This window comes from Colias croceus, chromosome 14, assembly GCF_905220415.1.
Source record: "Colias croceus chromosome 14, ilColCroc2.1".
NCBI lineage: Eukaryota > Metazoa > Arthropoda > Insecta > Lepidoptera > Pieridae > Colias > Colias croceus.
This window is the reverse complement of record NC_059550.1, coordinates 4,487,162-4,512,833: the sequence shown is the minus strand read 5'-3', so window position 1 is coordinate 4,512,833 and position 25,672 is coordinate 4,487,162. Positions and strand designations below refer to the sequence as shown.

Here is a 25,672-nt window from a genome sequence, read left to right as displayed (position 1 = left end):
AGGAGGAATTATGTAGGAAAGTTTATTATTGCATAGCATTACATTAGCTGCTGAACTTATTCCTAAATTCTACACCAGTATATGATTTGAGTCAGGGATGGGAAAGATGGGAGAAAAATGTAAGAGGTACCTAGATTAATGGACATAGTGATATGTTTGGAATTAAGTTTTATGTATGGTATGGTTTGGCATATGCTGTTAATAAATAAATTAGCCATTTATTAAAATATGATGATATAAATAAAACAAACCATGTACAAATCATTCATTTATTACATCATAACTTATCTCAATCATTCTAGAATACAAAGTCACATAGATTGTTGTTTAAACTTATAAATACAAAAAAGGATGCTTATTGCTTACCTATGAATAAGAAAATTAAGTGGGGCTTGTATCATTGGCCATCACTTTGAAATAACTTATTAATTTATCTTATATCTTGATAATAATTCAGACTGCTTAAGTAAGGGTCAGTTCAATTTGTAACTTTATTTAATTATGCCTAAGATGCTGGGGTTTCGGTCTTTGTTTCATTGTCAATTTCATTTTCATCCTTTTTAATTTCTTCCTTAAGGTCTTCTGGACTTCTTTCTGGTTTAATTTGTTCTTCTTTATTTTTAATATCAGCAGGTGCTTGTGGTATTTCTGAATTGACATCTGTTATAGAATAATTCTCAGAGTGAATTGTTACGGCTGGTGTATCTATAACTTCGGATGTTGCATTTTCACTGTCCTTATTTTCCTTATCATCTTGTGAATCTTGTTTCTCTGGTGTAACTTCAGTTTGAGATTTTGGAGAATTACTGTTTCCATCTACGTTATCACTTGAGGACGAGCTCTCTTCACTAGAGGAGGAAGCTTCTGATATATTTTTAGGTTCATTCTCATCCTTTGTGCTAGCATCTGAGCTACTTTCATCAGTTGATTTTTCGTCAATTATAGAATTTCCTTCTACAACTTCATTGCTAATTTTAATTGGTTCAATATTATCTGCAGCCTGGGCTTGTTCATGTAACTTTTGTTCTGTCATTTCTGCATCATCTACCTTGATATCTGGAATGACTAATGGACGTGGAGGGATAGTTGCTTCATTCATTTCTACATCAATCTTTTGCTCTTGATTTTTCTCCGTTACTATTACAGTATTGTTTTCTTTTTCATTACTTAAAGGAGGGCTATGTATTTCTTCAGATTTCTCTTCCTGTAAGGGTTCCTCATTATTCTCAACTACGTTGAGTTCTGGTGGAGTAACAGATTCATATTCAGTTATATGTTTATCTTGTGTGCTGGATTCATTTTGCTTAGCCTGCAATCTTGCTTCTAAATCGTCAACTGAAATATGAGCGTCAGATGAACTTGGCTGAGGTTCTGACTCCTGTCTAGATTCAGCATTTTCTTTCCAAGATATGTCTTCCATTTCAACATCAACATTATATTCAGAATTGTTGTCAGAGCCATTTACCATGGGTTCCATTGCTTCGCCATTTTCTGGTTCTTGATGTCTCTGTGGACCAGGCTCTCTTGTGCTTACGACTAAGATATTTTTTTCAATGGCTCTCATAAATTTATCGACTCGTTTGTATTGCTTCCGCGGACACGTAAGTAGTTCACAAATCCTTTGTACCGTAAAAGGTGCTGATGTGAATGAATCAAGACGTTCAATGAGACTATTTTTCATTATATCATAGTTGAATGGATCCACGTTAGGACATGGCGGAATATCGACACTAGGTGTGGATTCATGAAAATCTGTTATTACATTTAGTAACTTTTCTTTGAATAAACTTTTAACTAGAGACCATTGATATACAGGGTCTCCGGTCCGAGCTACATACACCAAATATTCATTCAATTCTTGTGGTATTATTTTTGGCTTACGTTTGGAGAATTCTTCTAAGAATTGAAACACTTCTTCTGCGTTTTCCATTACTAGTAAATTTTCTTTATTTTGTTCTAAATTAACTATAGGATAAACGATAACAGTCACGTAAACGGTCCACACAATCGTAAAGCGAAACAATTATAGATGATTATAGAGTAAAGTAATACTGTGGGGCTTTGCTGTGGGGAAACAATTTACACAGACAATTTACAAATCAAATCACTGCAAATCACCAAAATATTGAGCGAGAGCGACAGGCAACAGGAGGGCGACCACAACAGCTTTATGTACAGATAAAACATAATACAGATTAAAAAATATAAAACTATAATATGATTTAGTGAAAGAATGCTTATAACCACCTTATAACCCAATTATTTTAAAATGTTTTTAAATCATTTTTAAAAATTTATCTAGATAGATGCTCAGGTACATTACATTAGATTACATTACCCCGCATTACATTAATTTCTTCTTTTTTCGATTTTTGATTCTTCTGTATTCTTTCTTCTTATGATCCGGTCACTTTTGTCCCTCAGATTATGACATAATGACAATTTTATTGACACCACAGAGCAAGTAATATTGACACTTGACAGTAAATTCGAGGTAAACTTAGTTTGTGAATTGTGAAATAATTACCTATTATTAACATAAAACATTTAACTTTTTCATAATCAAGTGTAACTTTTATCACTTTTCAGTGTCCTGTATATTTACAAAAATATTCATTATGAATTCCATATTAAGGAGAAGCATTTACCCAATTTATAATAATACTTTTAAAATAACAAGTCGGCTTCTTGCGGATGCTGCTGTGAACGAGAAAATTGATAAAATAGTAAAGAACAACAAAGTTGTGGTATTTATGAAAGGAGTTCCAGATGCTCCCAGATGTGGATTTAGTAATGCTGTTGTACAAATTATGAGGATGCATGCTGTTCCCTATGAAAGTCATGATGTTTTATCTGACGAAAATCTTAGGCAAGGTTAGTTGTAGAAGATATATTATTTAATGTTATATAATATGCGCAATATATTAAAATATTTAAGTGATTAAGAGTATTTTTTGCAATACTAAAATAATTAATGGGAACCAGTCCCATTAGACAAGTACAAAATGTAATTCAGTAACATGAATTTTAATCATATCATTGATTGTACAAGGTTATATTTTTACATGCACAGGCTAAGCTGTACAATAGCAACAGTAATAATTGAATTACATTTATTTTCAAGTAAATTTACTAGATTTTATCAAATAGACAAATACATATATGTAGTGATAATACAATATTGCAAATGAATATAACTTCCCTTTTGTGAATCAATGGTTTTTAATTTATTATTTTCTTAATATCTTGATATACTTTGACTATTGTCAAGCTATGGCTCTATTTTTAAAGGATTTTTTAATAATCAGCATTACATAAATTATTATGTACGAGGATTGGACATGAAGCTCGCCTGAATCGCCTCAGTGAAGGTTTTAATGATATCATTTTTTACAGGTATTAAAGATTATTCTAACTGGCCAACAATTCCCCAAGTATTTATAAATGGAGAATTTGTTGGAGGATGCGATATTATGTTGCAAATGCATCAATCTGGGGAACTAGTCGAAGAGTTGAAAAAAGTTGGGATCAAAAGTGCGTTACTCACAGCAGAAGAATCTAAGAAAGAAGGAGCATAGATACAGAAAACATGTTTATCAATTATGATCTGAAATTGATGCTTGGTACAAGACATATTAACAGATTTTCAGTCTGAAGAATGTTAATAATTTCACAAATTAAATTAAGACAAAAAGTTACTTTTATTTATATGATATAGCATTATATAAGCTTCAGGTCTCTTGGAATTATCAGTATATTTATGAAATTGCAATAATTTAGAATAAATAAATAAAATTAAAATTATCTATAAAGACAAATGCAATGTAACCTATTTATGAGAGCACATAGTGTAGACCTGTACGTTATCTTTTGAACTTAGTAATAGATTGTAATATTATAATAGGTTTGGTTGTTGATAAATAAAATAATTTTTGTTTTAAGAGCTCTTTATTAATTTAGCTGTACATTCGAGTTAGTATACTTTTTGGGCACATAATTCATTCTTAGCCTACATCCCACTTCTTCCTCATAATAATATAATTGGTTGAATTAACAACACAGTCATTATTAAAAGACTAAAATATGGCAGATCATTTATTTAGAGTACTCAACCAAAAATACTCTCACAAACGATTATATAAAATGATATTCAAATGATAATAAATAGATGCGGGCAAGGTGTGGCAATCTATTGAATAAATAAATAATTTGTATGATTATTCCTTGCAACACTGTTGAATATCTTGCTTACATGTTATGTATTTCCTACCATTCAAGTTAAATTACTAATGGCAGTAATAAAATTTGATTTGTATAAATAATGCTTGCTTAAAAATAAAATATAACAAAACATTCTCACAATATGAATGAGTCTTAATTTGGTGTCACACATTAGTGAGCCTAATATTAGCACCATTTAACTTACAAATAAATGTTTTGTGACTTCTCTGATGGTCTCATACAAAAGTTAAAATACCTAAATCTAATATAAATAGAATTGTAAACATACAAAGTTTCTCCGGATTTGAGCCAAAAGTCCATATTTTAGGGAGTAAAATTTCTCAAAGTTAATGACATTTTTGGTTTGACATTGCACATACTTAAACTGTTAAAACAACTTATTGCAAAAATCGTTCTCTTATGTTGACCATGCTTAGGGCGGCGTGATATGATCAACGAAAGTGATATAATTTTTCGCAATTTTCCATGACTAATTAATCCACCGTGTTAGTAAAATTTTGCTTCTGTTGGTGGAGTGCAGATCTTATGTTCTTCGAAAGGTCTCTACCCTTTGTCACCTGTTCTTGACTTTATGGCGAAGATAGATCTGGAAATAATACATGACTGATTCAAAAAAAGGTGTAAAATGATATGTACCACGATGCTCTTAATCATAAATAACTAATAGCAGTAAACAAAATACTTTGGCAACTCATTAGCTAGACAAGTTTGGTTGTTTGCCAATTTTCTTTATCTATAGTTTTGTATAAACTATGTAGGTCTATCTTTTAATTATCAGGTAGAGACATACAGTAGAAGTGAATCGAAGAAACCTAGCGGCCGGTCTGGCTTAAGTGCAACTACGTGTTTAGTCTGGTTTATTAGGTAATGTGGTCTATACAGTAGTGGGATGTAATCTAGCGGCCGGACTAGCTTAAGTGTTCTGTAACCACGTGTTTGGTCTGGTCTATTATGTAATGTAGTCTACAGTAGTGGTGTGTTACCTAGCGGCCGCACTGGCTTAAGTGTTCTGTAACCACATGTTTGGTCTGGCTTATTATGTAATGTAGTCTACAGTAGTGGTGTGTAACCTAGCGGCTGGTCTGACTCAAGTGTTGTTGAAGCACGTGTTTGGTCTGGTCTATTAGGTAATGCATTCTATACAGTAGTGGTGTGACCTAGCGGCCGGACTGGCTTAAGTGTTCTGTAACCACGTGTTTGGTCTGGTCTATTAGGTAATGCATTCTATACAGTAGTGGTGTGTAATCTAGCAGCCGGACTGGCTTAAGTGTTCTGTAACTTAGCGGCTGGACTGGCTTAAGTGTTCTGTAACCACATGTTTTTTCTGGTCTATTATGTAATGAAGTCTACAGTAGTGGTGTGTAACCTAGAGGTCGGTCTCGCCGTAGAGCGCGGTGGAGAAGGCCATGTAGTCGAGCGCGCCGGGCGGGGCGCCGGGCGCGCGGTACGGCGGCATGCGCGACACGCAGTACTCCGCCTGGTCGGGCGGCAGCTCGCGGCGGAGCTCCTCCGCGGTTATGAACGGCTACGGAGTAAAAAAAAAATATTACATATATGGTTGTTTGATTGGGGCTGTAAGCAAAATAATATGTGAATTTTCAAAGACAGAATAATATTTTCAAAGACAGAATAATAATAATAATAACAAGGCGTAGGGATGTGACGACCCCATCGCCCCCGGTTGGCATATCTACAATAGATATCCCAACCGTGCAGTCAGTCACCCCGCAGGGCACCTTGTGGCGAGGTGTTGGGGAGTAGCGACCCCGCGGGAACCGAGCGCTCCCGGGGGAGGTCCCTGTCCTCACCTCTGGGCTGTCCCGGTGGCAGTTCGGAGTGAACAATGACGAGGTTCAGGATCCCCCACCTCTGGCTTGCCTTTGTTGGCCGTCCAGAGTGGAGCCGCTAGAGCTATATGCTCGGGGGTGGAAGTGTCTAATGGCGTAATAGCGGGGAAACCCGCTCCGGGCCCGCGGGCTCGCGATGGTGAAACCGGTGCCGCACCTCTCTACACCCCCAGCCGTTCAGCTGATGTTGCCCCCTTGTTGCCATTATCGGTAACCTTTTTGGGAGCCCATCGACCGAACTGGCGAGTCACCGTCTGCCATAATTTTCAATTTTTAATATTGAAAAGGCAGACGTCCATAGCCCCCATAGACCCAATATACCAGTCCATCTAACACCCCCTTCCATAACCCAGTTTTATTCATTTCCATTTTTCTGCAATAGTCCTACATTGGCCGCGGACTGCCCAGGGCTGTATCTCTATAGTGCAGCCATGGGCAGGCTGCGGCTGGTGTCCCACAACACATTAAATTCTCTAAAGGGCCTCTGCGTGTTGGACCTGTGTCCCCACGTAAGCCTTCCAAAGGACCGGGTATCATCCTTACGGCGATACCCGTGTATTATGGAGAGAGACATAATAATAATAATATAGTATCTGTAACTAAGATAAAGCCATTGTCACAAAACTAGGAATTTTATGTTTTTGAAATTCATATAAAAATAATTCTATTGGTTTTATGTCTAAGTTATTATAGGTCCTTCAAGTCTGAAACTGAATTTGAATGATATTAAATAATTTAATATGTACACATAAAATTTTCGTTACCTTGTCACCAGCTAAGATCCTAAAGCTGTCGATGACCTGTTCAGCTGTGTCAGTGTCGGTGGATTCCCTCGTCATGAAGTCCAAGAACGCATCGAACGATACGTAGCCTAAGAAAATTATATATTTGTTAACTATTTCATATTTATTATTAAAGGAAATAACTGATTTCCTTTCAGATTCTCACTGTTACTTATATTGCGTGAAAATAAAAATGTCAGTGTATTTATTAAATTTTATGAACTTTGAAACTATAACTTACCAGTGTTGTTGGGATCAACGACAGCGAGAATGCGTTGGAAGTCGAGTTCACCCTGTCTATCCTTGCCAATACTGTAGCCGAGAGACACCAGGCATGATTTCAATTCCTCAGGTGCCAATCGTCCTAAAAAATGAAAAATTAAACATTGAACTAGTTATCCATAGAAAAACAAAAATGATCGAAACAACTTGCAATATAAGAAAAAAATGGTGTTTAAAAATTATAGAAAAATAAAGATTTATTTATTTATCAGACGTTTACCAGACGATAACTATTTTATCTAAGATTTTATCAGACGCTTTAAAACAATACCTATAACGATAGTTAGATATATATCAGACGTTAATTAATATTTAATTATACGTTCTAAAACAACATCGTTCTTATTTTCAACATTTTCTTTTTAAACTATCTTCAGAAACCAAAAATATTTGCTATACATTTCAATTTAACAGTCAATCGCTTCAAAAGAAAATTGATCAGACGTTAACTATTTTATCAGACGCTTTAAAACGATATTTCTCACATCGTAGTATTTTATTCACCTGTACGGTTCTTGTCGAAGTGGTTGAATGATGCGCGGAACTCGGTGAGCTGTTCCTGCGTGATGCCCTTGGAGTCGCGCGTGAGGATCTGGTTCTCCACCTCGTTGATGGTGCGGTTGATGGACGTGAGGAGCTGCTCCCAGCCCACGCGGAGCGTCTCCATCGTGTATTGGGAGTACCTGAACGAATTTTGTATTTAGTACACGGGTATATGTTATAAAATGTATAATTATTGGAAAATTTGGGTTGCTTGATTTTATGTTTATTACAAGATTGTAGCCTGTATTATAATTTGCATTCAAGCATTTGTTATCAATATGCGTATTATCTCATACATTAATAAAACAATGGAATTCTATAGTGAACTTGGTTAATGATAGAAGTAAAAAGTTGCTCATTTTCCCCTTTTCAATGTACAGATTATGGTGGGGGAAAGCTATTGATAAACCAACTTTTGTTTTTAAATTATAAATATGACAAAATCTCCCATCTTTTTCAAATAACAATATGAGGGTAGTTCCAAAAATATTAACAAACCTGTTCTCGAAGATCATGCCCTCTTGTACAGCTTGGTGGATGCGTTCCAACTCTTCGATGTGCGGCTTGTACGCGTACACGCCGGCTTCGTACTCCTTCAGCCGGTGTAATTGGTCTTCCAGTGAGCCCTGCGAAGTTTTGTTTTAGTTTAGATAATATAGATAGAGCTTTGTATATAGATTGTTTAAAATTGTGCGTGTGTATATTAACCCATTGACCACCGAGCAGCTCGATCGGGAATAGACACAATAGATTTTCTATTGTGTCTGTGATTCCGGGGGCTGAATATATTATAGTCTCATGTATAGTGAGATATATAGTCTCATGTATAGTTGATTTGGTGCACATAAGTGTACAATACTCATTTATGTGATATTGTGTGCTGTATGTATACCTGGAGGCCCATGCCAATAGCGGTGACAGCGTCCATCTGCCGCTCGATCCAGGGCCCGACTGCGTTGGCCTTCTCCGCGAACTGGCGGCGCAGCGTCTCGTTGTTCTGCTGCTTGCGGAGCTCGGCCGCCAGCGTGCCGTCGCGCTGCGGCACTAGTTGCCGCACGTCGGACCACTTGCGGTTCAGCTCCTGCGTTATATTAGTTATTTAATAGCATATTCAAGTGCTTGCTATTCAGTTTGAGCTTGCTATTACACGTCTGACCACTTACGGTTCAGCTCCTGGGTTATATAACATATGATTAGTTATTAGCATGCTCAACTTCTTGCTGTTAAGCTTGAGATAATATGATACACATGATTTTTATATGTAATTGCTAATTAAGTATTTAATAGCTTGCTGTGCATTAAAATTGAGACCATACGTGGTTGAGCTGCTAAATGTGTAACATTGATAAATAATACGAACTAAACGAAAAATTGCGGTTCATTTTAAGGAATCTATTGATCTTATACCATTTTAACATTTTTAATTTTTTAGAAGTCAGTTTAATTGGCTAATACTTAAAGATCTAAGTAATATTTAACCACAAAAATAGGATATTGATAATTCTTCATTATTAATATTTTATCAAGAAGTATCAAATAACTTTTAACTTACGTGTGCGGTTAATGTAGTGTAGGGGTTCTCAAGTCCTCCAGGGATTTGGTGTTGCTTGACGATGGACTCCACTTGGTGTACAAGGTTGACTATCGCCTAGAAGCAAAATATTTTATGTAATTAATTTGCTGATGATGCAATTGTTTAATCGGTTACTACAAACGTTGTGATCATATCCTAAAACTTGGGTTGTTGAAGAAGTGATTATGAGGAAGAGGAGGAGGAAAAGGAATTTTCACACGCAAATTTAGGGGATGCGGATGAGGATGAGGATATTTTTTTGAGGAAGAGGATGAGGATGAGGAAGCGGAAGAAGAAGCGGATGAGGATGAGAATGATAGGAAATTATAATCAAGTCGAGTCACTTTTTTATTTAGATAGATTAGGTTTTGTCGAGTTATATGCATAAACAAAAGCTCATATATTAGAGTCCGACTTGTGACTCAAAAAGTATACCTACATAGGTATAGGCTTTGTAAATTCGCCACCCGATCGAATCGGCCTGGCATAGCGCTGCGCGTAGCGAGTGCGTTGCCATAGATACGGCATCCTCATAAATTTCCTCAAAATTTTGAGGAAGCGATAGCGGAAGAGGAATTTTTTATTTTTATTTTTGAGGATGCGGTAACGATTGAGGAACCCAAAATATTGCGGAACTTCCGCATTATGAGGAAGCGGAAGAGGAATCCTCAACAACCCTACCTAAAACCAAATAAGATTGATGTTAAATGCCAACTGGCATTTGACCAGCGTTTTCATTTATGGCCAATTTTTTTACAAGAAGTTAACATAGAAAAAAAAAATTATGATGATGAAATGTCATCGAACCTGGTATTCCTTATCTGCCTCTCCGAGCGTGGCCTTGAAGCGAGCGTGCGCGTCCATGAGGCCGCTGATCTCCTCGATGGTGTGCACGATGAACATGTCCACCAGGTCCTCGCGGGTGCCGTCCAGCCTGAGGAATTCATTTAAAATTTGAGTTAAAACTGAATTTATCATTTGAGTGAGTGGAAATTGTTCTCGTGATTGATTGTATCTTTTTTATAAATACTTCGTGACAGCAATCTTACATAAAATAAATTGTTTCACAGCATATTTTTGTATTAAATTTATTGAGATTAGCTATCTACTACTGAAAAGATATTGCATTGTGTAGTATTTTTAAGACTTATTGTCTCAATTTTCATGTAGTGTGTGTGTAGTGTAATTTAAACAATTTTGTATAGTGACGTGTAGTGCACTTTGGTAGTGTAGTGTAGTTTTATTTAGCGTAGTGTAGTTTTGTATAGCGTAGCGTAGGTTTTTATAGTGTAGTTTTGTGTAGCGTATCGTACTTTTGTGTAGCGTAGCGTAGTTTTGTGTATCGTAGCGTAGAATTATGTAGCGTAGTGTAATTTTTTATAGCGTAATGTTGTTTTATGTAGGCTAGCGTAGTGTATATTTGTGTAGTGTAGTTTATTGTAGCGTAACGAAGTTTTGTATAGCAGTATACTTTAGTGTAGCGTAGTTTAGTTGTATCGCTCACCAGTTGTTAAAGGGCGCGGCGCGCTTGGCGAACTCCAAGTGCAGCAGGTCGATCTGCTCGAGCACGCGCTCGGCGTCGTCGAGCGCTGCGCGGCGCCGCTGCGTGAGCGCGCCCAGCCGGTCCCACTGCGAGCAGATGCGCTGGCAGCGCGCGTTCACTGCGCCCACCTCGTGGTACTCCAGCGTGCTGCACGGAGACAATCCATACTAATATTATAAATGCGAAAGTAACTCTGTCTGTCTGTTACTCAATCACGCCTAAACTACTGAACCAATTTTTATGAAATTTGGTATGGAGATATTTTGATAGCCGAGAATGGACATAGGCTACCCTTTATCCCGGGAAAATGACGCAGTCCCGGAAATCCTACGGGAACGGGAACTATGCGGGTTTTTCTTTGACTGCGCGGGCGAAGCCGCGGGCGGAAACCTAGTAATGTTATATGATAGTGTGCTTTGTATGGGAGGGATATGAATTTTTATAAGAGAGGGGCAATGAACTGGAGGCGCTACAAGCTGATAATTAGAATACAATGTACATCAATGTGATTATATGGGTAATGGGAGTTATACGAGGCCTCATCAAATCATCAAAAAAATGTCTCGGTCTGGCAGGACACAGAAGGCTGATCACCTACTTGTCCCTAAAGAAAATCAATCAGGGAAACAGATGTATATGTAATACATCTGTCCCTTACCCCACTATGGGGACATGAGACTTCACTTATTTTTTTTTTATACGAGGCCTCATAAGAGCGAGTCAAAATGCGATTTATATGGAAATGTCATGAGATCTTATAAAATAAATAACTTGGAGGTGCTATATACGAGCTCGTATATTTTGAAAAGTGAAGCGAGTACTTTTGACTATATTTTTAAGAGGAAAAAAGCTCGTCATAACAAAACAAAACTTTTTCCTTTTTGCATTAAGAAAATCTACTCGTTATAAAGTGTAACATAAAATCTCTGTACTTAAATATTAAAATTCAAAAATTGTTTATTTGGAACATAAAACAAAGTTTGCATAAACTTAAATTACGATGATTGATAGTTACATCAGTTTAAAATCAGCATTGCTTAAAGTAAAAACATAATTAACAAAAAAAAAAATAAACAAGTAAAAACATAATGAACAACGAATTAGACTAAATCATTAAAATGTAAACAGATATCATACTTAAGCTCCTGAGCGATAGCGGCGATCTGTTCGACGCGGTCCTGGTGCGCGGCGAGGTCGGACTCGAAGGCCTCGTGCTTCTTCTTGAGCGCCTTGATGTCGTATAATTTGCATTGGCGGAAGTCTTGCGATTGGAGCATCTCTTCCTTGCCTGATAGTGCATGAAAAATTGCATCGATTTTTTTTGCAGGTAAAGTGGAATATAGCATAGCCATCTATAAGGAATGTTGGAAACCCAAGTGTATCCAATATAAGGCTACATAGTGAGTTAAGTTATGCAGTAATTAGACTGCTTTAGCTTTAGTGTTTGGTGTAAAATATCAAGAAGTAGATAAACGAAATAATCCCAGAAAAAACATATTCCTTCATAGATCTGTAAATAATACCTATAAAGTTCTGAATTACCTCTGGTCCAATCCTCATGGATGTCAGCCTTGTGCTTGAACTTCTGCGCCAAGTACTCAAGACGCTCAAGACGCATCATCTCGCTGAGCAGCCATTCTTCGAACGCCTTCTCAGCGATTTCCAGACCTTTCCAGGCTCCGGCGATGTCCTGGATAAATTAGCAGTTAATTTAATCGAAAAATAAGTAGTTTGGCGTTTTAAAACAGAAATAATACTTTTTTATTTTAACTGGATTTTTGAAAAATAAAAATGTAAAATTCTGAAAAATGTCTAGATTTTTCTTTACTTACAGAAACCATTTTGCCTTCAGTGGGCATATAGGCGGGCCTGTTGCTGAGGCGCAGTTTGGTTTGCAGCGTGTTGAAGTTGGTCTCCAGTTTGGCCTTCTGCTCTACGCGAGGTGGCTTGTGCTTACGCCTGGAATAAAGATTATTTTAATTTACTCGATGATTCCAATACGTTCACTTTACTTGAAAACGTTGAAATACATTTGTATAAGAAATAATTTAGATATGCAATTATAGAGTAAAGCAAAAAAGTATTTTTGGAAATAAAATGAATTAAGTTAAACTTATAATTAATATTATAAAGCTAAAGAATTTGTTTGATTGTTTGTTTGAACGCGCTAATCTGGAACTACTGGTCCGATTTTAATAACTCAGCCCCCGGAATCACAGACACAATAGAAAATCTATTGTGTCGTGGCCCGATTGTCGTGGCCCGATCGGGCCACTCGGGGCTCAATGGGTTAAACATTTTTTCGGTGTTAGATAGCCCATTTATCGAAGAAAGCTATAGGCTAATATATCATCACGCTAAGACAAACAGGAGCAAAGCAAAGTGGGTAAAACCGCGGGACACAGCTAGTTAATGTAATATGATTGCTTATTTCTATGCTATAATTAATTACCTGTAAGTACGGTAGTCTTCCAGTTTCTTCTGGCAGCCAGCAAGCGAGTTGTCGGTCTGGCGGCTGTTCAACCACGGCATTGTGCGGCGGATCCATTCCAGTAACTGAAAATTGTATAACATTTTATTAGGCATTTTAAAAAGTCACTAGAAATATCGATAAAATAAATGTTTCTGTGAATATAGATAGTTAGTAATTCAGCTAAAAACACAGTGTATGCCGAGCACACATTTCAGAAGTGAAACTTCTTTGGCAAGATTCAAAGATACCAAATTCGTCGCCTTACACTATGACGTGACGCGAATTTTTACTCTCAACGCACCTAAAGTTCATCGCACTTTAAAATGGATCAAAATGTTATTGATAAATATACAAACAGGAATATTTGGGAATATTTAGGTAGTTTGTGATACTTACGTCACTGGCAAGGCGCTCGTACTCCTCCATGAGGCGTTCGTTCTCCTGGTTAACTTTGAGAACTTTGCAGATGCGGTTCGCGGCCGTTTCAGCCTATAATATTAACAAAAACACTATAAAATCACATTATAACATGATATTTTATTGATGCTAAGAGTATAATTTCCATTTATTACATCATTAATTAACTCCTTACAACACTTTTATTTGAATGTATGTCATTGGAAAAGACGTCTGTACATTGACTCTACAATAATGCTTCACACAGACTGAAAAGTTTTGAATTACTCATGCATTTAGGTAATAATTGGAAGTGCAAATGTTCTAATTGTATAGTCATCACTATACGATCGGTAGTTATGAATCAAAAATTTGAGGAGACTTGTTTCCATCATATCATAGTAAGTAAACTAAGGACAAGATTTTAAAGGTAAGACACATTATTAAATTTACATACGTTTTGTGTACATTACGGTCTAAGTCTATGAAAGAATATGAAAGAAAGAAAGATAGGAGACGTGAATGCTTAAATAAATTCAATTAGATAAAATTTATTGGCTATAAATTTTAAAAGTTCAAGCAATGGAGTGGAAATAATTAAATAAATAAAGGGGTTTGTTGGGCCCCATAAAAATAAATTTTTGTTATAAATTAATGTTAAAACAAAATCTCAAATATTGCAAAACTACATTTCTCTGCATAAAAAACGAACCTTTTGAGCGCCTGAGAAGCAATGGTAGTACGAAGATACGTATGTCATGACCGCCCGTTCGTCCGGCATCGCAGTGTTTTGCAGATCTAGTAAGCGGCAAGCGACACGGGTTAGTTACATGCTTATCAGTTATCATAAACGCCTATGTTTCAAAATAATGCGTATAAATCTGTTTAACAATAAAAAAAAAACATACCGGCCGAATTGATAACCTCCTCCTTTTTTTTTGAAGTCGGTTAATAAGCAGAAGCTATGAGGTGAATATATCGAGCGCAAATAGACTTTAGTACAATTACTATTATATATTATTAAATTTTTATTTTTTTACGAAACGCTCCAATGAGCTCCAATTTCGTAAAAAAATAAAAATTTAATAATATCTACAGTATCTACGGCATCACAAAACGATTAAAATTTTGTCGTATGTGACCTCACATTATTTTATTGTTGAAAGCAGATGTATACGCATTTACAAAAAACAATATTCTTTCTATTTTGAAAGCTTAGGTACTTGGAAAATACGTTAATAACAAAAAGCTTAAAATAGGGTTATGTAAAAAACACAATAATAAAATAAACAACAATACTTTATACGCATCTTTTAGTTTGGCACGCAAGAGGGGATCATATTATTATTTTAAAGTCAGTTTAATGTAGAGGAGAGTTGGAAGAAGCTAAAGAAATAAAATACTTGAAACGATAATTTATAAATAGAATTTTAAATTAGTAACTATTAGGTATAATATGTAGCCTATATTGCTATTTTTTAAGAAAGTTTACGACATGGTTTAATGTATGCCTATTAACTACCCGCTTATGATAATTATTTAATCAACAGCTTCATCAATATAAAAGCAAATGAAAGCATACAATTATGAAAATTTCAGCATAATATTGTGTCCTTATCTCTCCTCTACATATACACTCATATCATGCTATCAGTGACACACGCGTTAGGGTCCGATGCAAGGAGGCTCTATTGTACCTGCTGCGCGCCTTGGAAGGCGTGGTAGTAACATGACACATAGGTCATTATGGCGCGTTCGTCCGGCTTTGGGGTGTTTATAAGGTCTGCAATGTTTTTCACAGTTCATTATTTATCTGGACACTGAATCTGGATTTAACTTCTTAGAAGTCCAATTGGAGTATTATTCTTAGAGTTCCAATTATCCTACAGTAGCCGTTTATCTGGACATAATTTACTCTGGATTTAAGTTCTTAGAAGTTTATTTCAATTAGATTAGATTTTAGACTTGCCGGTAGTGAAGACTTAAACATGTATAACGTATCATCCAAAAATATACCGTCGTTTCTGACGTCAAAGGTGGATTCACTGTTAAGTTACGAAATGATGGCATATATCGGTATATGATGATTCATTTCTTTATTCTTACTTATAATTACGTTACCTACGTTGCAACACCTACATACATGATTATACAGCTTGTACAGAACTATTACAAAAGAAATAAATATTTACTCTGTGAATATTGAAATATAAGCAATCCTGGAATTACTCCTATTGAATTGAAAGATTGCTTTTCTGTTCTAAAATTTAGGAACCTCTATATATTTGCTACCAATAAACTTACCATCTGGATCCAACATGCGTGGAATATCGAGATACTTCTCGGCGACATCGAAGGCGGTGTTCAAGTTCTCCAGCGGGTTGTCCTTGGAGAGCTTGCTGTAGTCGATCAGGTCAGGCCTGTGCCTGTGGATAAGGGCACAGAACGCGAGACCGTCCTTGAACGAGAGATGGAAGTTCTGCACGTTCACGTTCTTGTAGGGCGCTGTTTTACGTTGACACCACAATAGTAGACCCTCCTGTAAACGAAAATCAATGTGTAAGGATCTATGTTTAAATGCAGGAATGAAAATTCAATCAAGAAGGAAGCGAGATTTTTTTACCTTGGCGGTCATTTCTTCTACTGAGATGTCCTGGATGGCGAATCTCAAGATGATGGTCCAGATCATACCTAACGTCATTTTCAGGTTACCATCGACGATTTCTTCAGCACCGATGGACACTAGCTTCACGCCTGAAAATGAGAAGTATATGTTGATAGATGGTTCAATTGGAAAAAAAATTCTTTCATCATTTAACTTTAATATTAAAAACTAAATAAACACGCCTTTCTAAAGATCCGGTATAGCGGTAGTCTGTACACCTACAATATTGACTTCCTGCAAAGTGCAAGAGGAAAGCCCGAACCATGATGTCAGCCGTGACTAAGAATTTATTCAAATTATCTGGTGACAAAATCAATGCCAATGATTATGTTAATAATTTTGTAAGTACTTTCTTTTATTTCAATTGAGTCATAGTGGATTGCATAACGAATGCATTTGAACATTGAAAATGATTGATCAAATAAAAATAGATTCATTTTATTATAATTGTATTGCCAGGGATCTTTGATAAATGTACAAAGTTTGAATTAAATATGTCCGTTAAAGGTGGGTCAAAATCCAAGTCTTTCGGTTACATATAAAACATACAGATGAAGCTAATAAAATCGTCTAAAAACGAACCTTTTGAAGCAATGAAGTCCAGCGCCTTATTGACGTTGGCGATCTTGTGGAAGCGCATCTTGCCACGGTCAGGTTTGGGCAGGGTTTCCCCGGAGATGACCTCCAGCAGTAACATGAGCTTCAGCCCATTGCGGAAGTCCTCGTCGATGTTCTCGATACCGGTACCGGCTTTACGCAAGTGGCTGTTACACCATGCTGTGAAAGTCTGGAAACAATATGATCAATTTAAAGAAACTATATTTATAAGTAAGGAAATGGTTATTTGATTAGTGTAGTGTATGACTCGTTTGTGTACGAACGCATGTTGCTCTATATTTTCTAAGTTCTTGTCTTAGTAATTATTTTTAATTTGAAACGCGAAACCAATTATAATCGATAAAAACGTTCAACATAGGCTATCACAACCCGCATACATTTTGCATTTTTTCTACCAGCGATATGCTACGTAAATTACCTCAAATATATTCACCAAAGAATTCAAAGACCGTCCTTCCATTTAACATCATGGGATTTACCTCAATCCCTTTGAAAAGGGAATACCACGTGTACGTTAATCAATACTGCAACTGCAACAGGCGGGGACGGAGCGAGGGTGCGACCCTTCGCCAAATTTGCAGACGGTTAATGCTTTCACAGCTTTAAACTTATATTGAGTGTATTTGTCTTTGATTGTATTATTTCACTGAATATTTAGATGATTCATGGTATTCGTTTGCTACAAATTTGATGGTAATATATGACCAATTAATTAATTGGTTTATCATTTGTAGGAATATGTTTGCTGTCTGAGCGGAAAATTTTAACTGTGTTTAAACATTTCAATTTTCAATCACAGTAAAACATTATGAAGATATCGATTTTGTGTTTTAAAAAGAAACGGGTTCTCTATTTTTAATTATCAATCAATAAAATAATAAATGTACATTGTACAACCTTGTTATGTATAATTAAAATCACGAAAAAGTATAATAAACGCGACGCTATATAATATATTAGCAGCGAGTGTAAAAGTAACAATTACCAGGTGTATCGTGTTAATTTTTAGTGCTCATAAAATTGTTTTCGTGTTATAAAACTTGTGGGACCCACGAACCGTGCATATGAGCGATAAAATAAATCATTGGTCACGTAAGCGCAATATTTATACAACGTATGATTCATTGCACGTATTTAGTAAGGATAATCATATAATTTGTATCGACAAGAAGCATAGACACAATTTATTGCGGGTTATTATTTTCTTTCAGGACCTTTTTTGAGGTTTTGTACAGATTTACTATTACTTCTAAAGTCTGAACTTATTCGGATATTCGGTACCTATCATTAGATTTGTGAAAATTTTAAAGTTTTATTTCGAATAGCTTTTGGAGAAGCTTATAATCATTTTATAATAAAATAGATTTTATATAATGTTAATTTGTTGGGTGCTAGGTATAAATTTGAGTTTCGTTTTAAAATGGTTGCTTCAGTTTCAAAATCAACCACCAAATTATCATTGTCGATGAAGAACTTACAAAGCTAATGCCGAGATCACGTAGCTGACCCATTCGCTATTGAGCAACAATGAAAGTTGCAATATGGATTGTAAATAGTCCACAAATGAGCAATTGTATCGCTAATGCAGATCAATATAATATCAAGTACAAGAGAGAGCTCGTTCACATCACGATCGTTACCTTCGAGGTTAATCTTAAAAATGTTAGACGTAAATCTAATGATTTAACATTCTTGAAAAGTTACATGATAATGTTTTCTTCATTAATTTATATTGGTCTAACGCCATGTAAAATTGTATTTGTACAAACGTTGTATAAATTAAAGCTCTATACCTAAATATTAAGGATCCATATCCTGAAATGTTTCCTAAAATCAATATTTTAAAATTCTATTTCTGTATATTTTTATTTTGGTTAGTTTTGGTGAAGCTCATAGTATACATCCCTACATATAACTAAACCTATAATATTGAAATGTCTCTTCTCTAAAGAATATATTGCGCCAAATAATATTGCATCTATCTTACATTGACATAGAAAAGTAAAGTCGATAATTTTGAACGTGAGAAATTGCAAAAAATTTAAAAATAAAATATGCTAAACAATAACAAACATCTCAAAAGTATGCAAACATGTTTGAGTTTATTCGTAGAGAAATGTAGGCTATCGACAACCATAAACATATCTTAGAAAGAAAATTTACATATTCATGTCACCTGTTCCAATTACAATAAATAAAAAACCAGTTTTGTAGAAGAAATAATGCCGGTCTTAGATAAGCAAGTAAACCAGAAACTAGAATGTATCGAAAGTCACTGTTCATAAAGAACACATCTTCGTATATTTGGAACAGTTAGAAGATTTTGCATAAATATAAGTGAGTGTATTAATATTTATGAAGCAATTAAATTTAAAGCGTACGTACGTTATCAAAATTATTATTCTTGTAGCTTTTTGTGTATGCTAGGAAGAAGTGTAAAACTGAAAGTTCTATTTATTATGATATTTATATAATCAAGTTTGGACTTAAATTATTGTAATAAAGGAATAAGGAGTCACGCGTTCAAAGATAAATCAATTTATTACTTTGTAGAGGGAGGTGTTAACACGTAAAACAGCTGCGACAAACAGCTATCGAATGTCGCACAGCAAACAATCTTGGCTAGTCCAATGATACTAATTACACATGAGTAATGTTCGAAGGTGACATTGTTTGACGACCGTCAGTCCTGGGATATCTGAATTTCAGCTGGACAGCCTGTTTGTTGTGGCTTAAAAATAGTTAAGAGATCAAGTTTTGTAAACAGACACGTGCTAACCGGCTTAATTGCGACGGGCAGCTGCTAAACAGGTGATGGAAGTAGGTAAGGCTAGTCTTGCTTTTGTAATACGAGTTCGCTTTGAAAACGCCACTCCTTGGGTTCCGGTCGCGCCAAGGTCGATACGATAGCTACTTATATAATATTTTTCATTCATTTGCTGCGCATTTTCGCAGCGTAGGGGACAATTATGAAAGAACGTGAGTACAATTGACGTTGCTGGAATAATTGATACAATTGCAGTGTCTTGGGATTCATTGTTATTGCCACCGGAACACGTTGCAATTAACGTGATCGTATTTATTTTTGTACATTGTTGGTACAAGGTAAACGATCGGTTACTATAAACAATTTCTGGTCTAAATTTGAAATTTGAATATCCTCTATTGCTCTTACTCACGCAGAATATATGAGTACGGTTTTAGAACGAAATTTATGCGTAATCGAAACTGATTTCTGCTTAGATATGGTGGATAGCGTGTAAAATAGAACATAATCACTAGAGAAGCGAAGAAATTAAATCCGTCACGTTAAACGATTGTTTTCCTACCAATGTTGTTGATTTTGATCGAGAAACCGGGTCAGAACTCAGAGTCAATGGCCAATTTGCGGTTTTGTTTATTGTCCGAATTGTTTTGACTTATCCTTTCTTACTCATTTATTTCCTATTAAATAAAAGTGAATAAAGAATTTTATTTACCACAAATAAAGTTGTAGCGCACTATTTATTATTAAAGGTTTTATGAACGAGTTCTGGCTAACGATGTTTACACTTTACACAAGCTTGCGGCCATTTATAAAGCTCTGATGCCAACGTTACATGTAAGCTTTGCAGTTTGCTAAGAGTTACAACATTTTCAACGTAGGTATATAACATCTTTGCCTGGTATTTGCTTTGCCGCTTCGACTTTATTTGAGACTTACCTACCTATATGCCTCAAATAAAATTGATTGCCTTGTTGTTCAGAAGATCTATTTAATTTATTTAATTACCTATATTATGAATTTGTGATAAAGTTATTTAAACTTGGCTGTGATGTGAACACTGGTAGCCTAGTTCATAATCCTTAAAAATGCAACTCCAACGTTTATAATTATGTGCTCTTTAATTGTACTTATAGGCACATATAGGTAACTGCGTATGGCATATCTCAATGTCAATTGACGCGCATGATTATTAAAAACAAGTATTACAAAAAAATGAACTTGTAAATACCGACATTACGGAACTTCGACCAAAAGTGACCGAACTACATTCTGATATAGTTCACGGTGACTCATCATCGACGCATCTTGGCACAGGACATAAGATATACCTGCTATTAGAGCATGGCGATACATTATAGCTGTATCGTATATGACATATGTATAATGTATAATAATAATAATTAACGGGCCTGAGAACTGGGCCATTGGTGTAGAATTGACTATAAAATTGCATGAAGTATTGACACGAATAAATGAAAAAAATAGCCTTGGCGAAGTAATTAATATAAAAAGTACGTGGATATCTAAGTAAGTAACCTTAGGATGGTGTATTTATTTTATCTTAATAAAACAGTAATTGCAAGAAAATTAAAAAAAAGTGCAATATATAAACAATATCATATAAATGCTCTTATTAATAAAAGCTGTCTATGCATTGATATTTATATCCAATTTGACCTAGGTTTTGGTAAAAATAACAATGTCAGTGAAGGCTAAATCGTATAACAGGATTTTGGCAATAAAGCGAAACATGATACGTTTAGAACTATTTCAATATGTTCTGTAAGAATATCAAAATAAACGAGACAGCTAACCTTACTCTTAACTCTAAACAAAGCGGCCTCGCCGTGGAAAATTGTGTCCCTGAACACACAACCTAGAATGTGAATATTTGTAACGCCCGGACTACTAAAATAACATTTGTAGGTGTTATTTAGTGTGACATCTTTACCACAAACACTATCTCCAAAGGTCAATATTCAAGGCAGAAATAGTAGAATTGGCTTCAATTTCAAGTCGTGACATTATCGTATATTGACGAGGATTGCCTTTCATTTGGAATTGTTATTCTTATTGAGACTATGTACGGAACAATAGGTTTATACAATGATAACTGTTTAGCCATCGTATCTTTTAGAATAATATTATATCCAATGTGTTTAAACGTAGAAAGCGTATTAAAATTTGTTCTAATGTGTTGAACCATGAATCTAGGATAAATTTTATATTTCACGTCTAGGTACGTGTTTAATTTCCTTCACCTAATAGGTAATTATTATCAGTAGGTACGTAACTATTTTAGTTTCACCTTTGATTTAGCTAAATGGCCTTTACTTGTCCCACTAACTATGAACTGTCAAGACTCGAGTGTTTAATATTCATAATTTATATTTGTTATTTATGAACTAGAAATAGTTTTAAAGAACTCGAGCTTGACACTGGTGGGTTATTGCTTTTGGCATGAGATTATCTGATAGAGAAACTTTGCTAATAAATATTCCTATCAATTTTTACATCTCATGTAAACATTTAAATGAAAGTTAGAGATTTAACTTGTTTAGAAAGCTATAAATTTATTAATTACTGTCAGTTATGCACACTTGTAAGTTATTAGTTAACTGATTTCGGATAACGTCAATGAATAATTTAACGGAGAAATTAATATGTTAACAGAAAAATAACATGAGACTGGTTGTTATTTTTGTAAAATATTTAAGAAGGCAGAAATAACTAATAGTTTTCTAAGCGTTGAAAATATTGAAAAGTACATTATGTACATAGAAGATCCCAATATGACGGGTGAAAAGGTGTTTGGACTTATGTTCGTACATTACTAGATTCGTAACTCTTTTAATTTTTCTTTTTATCTAAAACCAGTAGGAAACGTTCAAAAAAATATTTATTATTCACACATGTTATAATTTATATAAATACAGATGTTGATAATATATAGGCACGTTGCGTGGAATGCAGCAAGAAATGTGGGGCCCAGAAGTAGTAAGATCATATTATAAATTATTCATAAAATGATAACATAATTACAACTATTAACGGCATTTTTGGATTACCCAAATAAATGTGTATAAAACAGTGACGTACAATGTTCATTACATATTTATATAAGTATAAAACACAATAAAAATAATATGGATGAGAGCCTTTTCTGACTCACAAGTAGCGAGTGAGTAACGGTGTAAGTTTCGAATTGTTTACACATATATGATACGAGTTTATGTATCTAATAAAGCTACGGACTTTACATTCTTGCACTATAGTGTCCTATATCAAATAATGAAATTCTTGTGATAAAAATAGTGTGCAGACAATTTGCAAAGAATAGAACGATATTTTTAAAGAACCGATGGGAAATTAATTGACGTTTATGAGTCAATTGACACGGTTAGGTGTGAGTTATTGTGAGGAGAGAGGTAACAAAGCCTCGTGACAGCACAATCGGTGATCATTGTGATCGATTGTGACTACTGGTTGTGGGCGATGGTCGGGTTGCTACATAAATATGAGGGATTATGTGTTAATTAATTGTTTATTGATGAATATTTTTTAATATAATTGTGTTCAAGTTTATTACGAATTTTTTTTACATTAAAGTAATTTATATGTTTAACAGAAATAGTCGGTACTTCGTTACTCTTTATTTAATAAAAGGTAAATTATATCAACACCATAGCATGCCATATTTTCTGCTCTTTTGTATAAATAAATGTAAGAGAATGAAGGAGCACTAAAATACCACAAATTATGCACTTGCACATTAAGCTTCATGTTTCACCTCATAAGCATATTCATAAAGGATATAATAAAGATAATAAATGTCTTTATTTTAACGTATGTCGTGATTTATATTCTATGTAAAATTGTAAATGAATCATCCATTTACAAATTTCCAGAGGCTTAAATAAGTGTAATGGGTTTTGGCACATATCATTTAGATTTTAGATTTTAAAGTGATAATGAATTTGAGGACAACATTAGTTATTTATATTTGGATTTTATGTTCATGTAGGTAAGTACCTACAGTTAACTAGCAAGTGCTAGTTAACATGGAATTATGATTATTGGTGCTTTTATTTAAGAAACGTAAGCATCACCTTAATTGAGATTTAAACAGAAACCAATTAAATTATGTGTTTAATTCTAACTGACCTTGAAGTCAATTTGTATTAAGTAATTGTAAATTCGGCGCTATTTGCTCAATGGCTACTATACAAATGTTGACATTATCGCATTTGGGGCAACATACGTACAGAATGCTAAAATAGAAGGCATCACCTGTGAAGGTGCTTCAATTTGGTGCACGGCCAACTCGGTCACTATCATTTCAATAAACAATAAAGACCGTTAACGACACACATGTAATGTTATCCCGGGGCGTGTCTCAAGACGCAATCGCGATATCAATGTTAGGATCAACGACCTCGTATTGACATAAAGCTTAAAAGTAAATAGCGAAGACCTTGAGGCTAATTTTTGTCGTAAATGGTAACTGTTTTGTTCGAGCGATACGTACTCACGAGTGTTCGTCGAGTGTCATGTTAGTGTCCTGTGAGTTTGTGTTCTGCCTTCTATATACCTGGAACAAAGATGAATCATTTTCAATGTGCCTTTTAATACTTTCTCTGTGTATCAAAATTAGAGAGCCCAATAGCACAAGAGACTTGCGTTATGTTAGGATGATTCAGACGATGGTTTTAGTTTAAAATCAAGAAATTTTGCATACTTTTAAGCGCACGTCATACATATAAAAGTTAGCTTAGTGTGTGTGAATGTTTCCTTAGCGATTTCCTAAAAATATCGCGAAGAATACGTATTTTCGTCAAGATAGTAATAATTTCAGGCGTGGGCGTGCAAATCCGTGGTCTGAGATATTTTCAACTACTGAAGGCTACGTGTAAGTAGTCGGAACATCAGCAGACAAGCGTTTGGATGCTTCCAGAAAAATATCTTAAATATGCATGTCATATGCCTACATGAACAATACAAAAAATACTCTTGTTTGCGAGACATTTATCATACTTATTTGTTTTGAAGACTACTAATGTTACCTATTTTTTTAGTTTCACAAATCTGTTCTAAATATACTTTATTTTGAGAGTATTGTCGAACAAACGAATAACAACATTTACTATACCACTAAAAATATAGGTAAAGTAAGATATCGTGGGAGCACAACACTTTCATTGTTACTGCATGCAACATTTAAATTCATTGAAGGCTAACGACTCAAATTCATAGCCAGCCTTTCAAACAAGGTGTTTCTGAAACTAATGTACCATTTATAATGAATTGTTTATACAAATACGACTTAGTACCTATGCAATTTACGGGCGAAATAAATAAGGAGTCATAGAGCATTGTTTTAAAGTTCAAATTTCAATGTGGGAGGTATACATATGCGGGTTATAAAAATACGTGTTGTAAACCTACTTCTGACCAGTTGTTAAACTAAAAATATCAAATAGTGCAATAGAGCTTTCGTAAGTAATGCTACAGTAAATATTTAGGAAACGTTGCACGATCGAACTGTAATAAATATGTAATAATATCAACGCAATTGCTTCATCATTCTTCTAAAGTGAGGATGCGCAACCGTTAAATTGTTATTAGAAGGAATAGACAGTACCTAGGTAATAGCACAGACTAATAATAATATACGGTAATAGTTCTGTGGTAATAGTTATTTATATGACAGAATTTATTTATAATTATATATTAGTTAATAATATGACAGAACTAAATACAAAGAATCCTCTAGAATATTATCCTAATTCAATATGTGTATACCTATTGTCTATGTAGGTAATGTACCTAATACTAGTAGGTACTATTATATATTCTGTGCTAATGCCATTAATTAAAAGCTAATGATATTAAATATATTTTTTAAAATTGAGCTTTCGAAAGTTCAACCACATCATTTTAA

At 34.8% G+C, this 25,672-nt stretch overlaps 3 protein-coding genes across 4 annotated transcripts in view; 1 reads left to right on the top strand and 2 right to left on the bottom strand.

Annotated features, from left to right (window-relative positions):
- Window positions 1–255: 255 nt before the first annotated feature.
- On the bottom strand, window positions 256–2,139 carry LOC123697368 (serine/threonine-protein phosphatase 4 regulatory subunit 2). The gene has a single exon (XM_045643860.1). The coding sequence runs from the start codon at window positions 1,928–1,930 to the stop codon at window positions 506–508; it is 1,425 nt and encodes a 474-aa protein (XP_045499816.1). The 5' UTR covers window positions 1,931–2,139; the 3' UTR covers window positions 256–505.
- A 395-nt stretch (window positions 2,140–2,534) lies between these two features.
- On the top strand, window positions 2,535–3,941 carry LOC123697484 (uncharacterized monothiol glutaredoxin ycf64-like). Its single transcript, XM_045644013.1, has 2 exons — window positions 2,535–2,874; window positions 3,397–3,941. Exons 1-2 carry the CDS (start codon window positions 2,619–2,621, stop codon window positions 3,576–3,578), a joined length of 438 nt encoding a protein of 145 aa, XP_045499969.1. The 5' UTR covers window positions 2,535–2,618; the 3' UTR covers window positions 3,579–3,941.
- Window positions 3,930–25,672, bottom strand: part of LOC123697482 (alpha-actinin, sarcomeric) — a 33,437-nt gene continuing 11,694 nt past the window's right edge. Inside the window, exons 2-20 of one of the 2 annotated variants that reach the window (XM_045644012.1) lie at window positions 16,929–17,133; window positions 16,305–16,435; window positions 15,986–16,220; window positions 14,394–14,479; window positions 13,682–13,774; window positions 13,265–13,368; window positions 12,645–12,771; window positions 12,355–12,502; window positions 11,950–12,100; window positions 10,774–10,959; window positions 10,077–10,203; window positions 9,249–9,344; window positions 8,589–8,777; window positions 8,195–8,322; window positions 7,658–7,836; window positions 7,113–7,235; window positions 6,854–6,960; window positions 5,609–5,767; window positions 3,930–4,828 (exon numbers count right to left, since the gene is read on the bottom strand). In XM_045644012.1, the coding sequence (XP_045499968.1) occupies window positions 5,609–5,767; window positions 6,854–6,960; window positions 7,113–7,235; window positions 7,658–7,836; window positions 8,195–8,322; window positions 8,589–8,777; window positions 9,249–9,344; window positions 10,077–10,203; window positions 10,774–10,959; window positions 11,950–12,100; window positions 12,355–12,502; window positions 12,645–12,771; window positions 13,265–13,368; window positions 13,682–13,774; window positions 14,394–14,479; window positions 15,986–16,220; window positions 16,305–16,435; window positions 16,929–17,133 (2,574 nt within the window). In that variant the 3' untranslated portion in view covers window positions 3,930–4,828. Of the gene's footprint in view, window positions 4,829–5,608; window positions 5,768–6,853; window positions 6,961–7,112; window positions 7,236–7,657; window positions 7,837–8,194; window positions 8,323–8,588; window positions 8,778–9,248; window positions 9,345–10,076; window positions 10,204–10,773; window positions 10,960–11,949; window positions 12,101–12,354; window positions 12,503–12,644; window positions 12,772–13,264; window positions 13,369–13,681; window positions 13,775–14,393; window positions 14,480–15,378; window positions 15,465–15,985; window positions 16,221–16,304; window positions 16,436–16,928; window positions 17,134–25,672 lie in introns of both variants that reach the window. The other variant, XM_045644011.1, reaches the window with a different exon arrangement.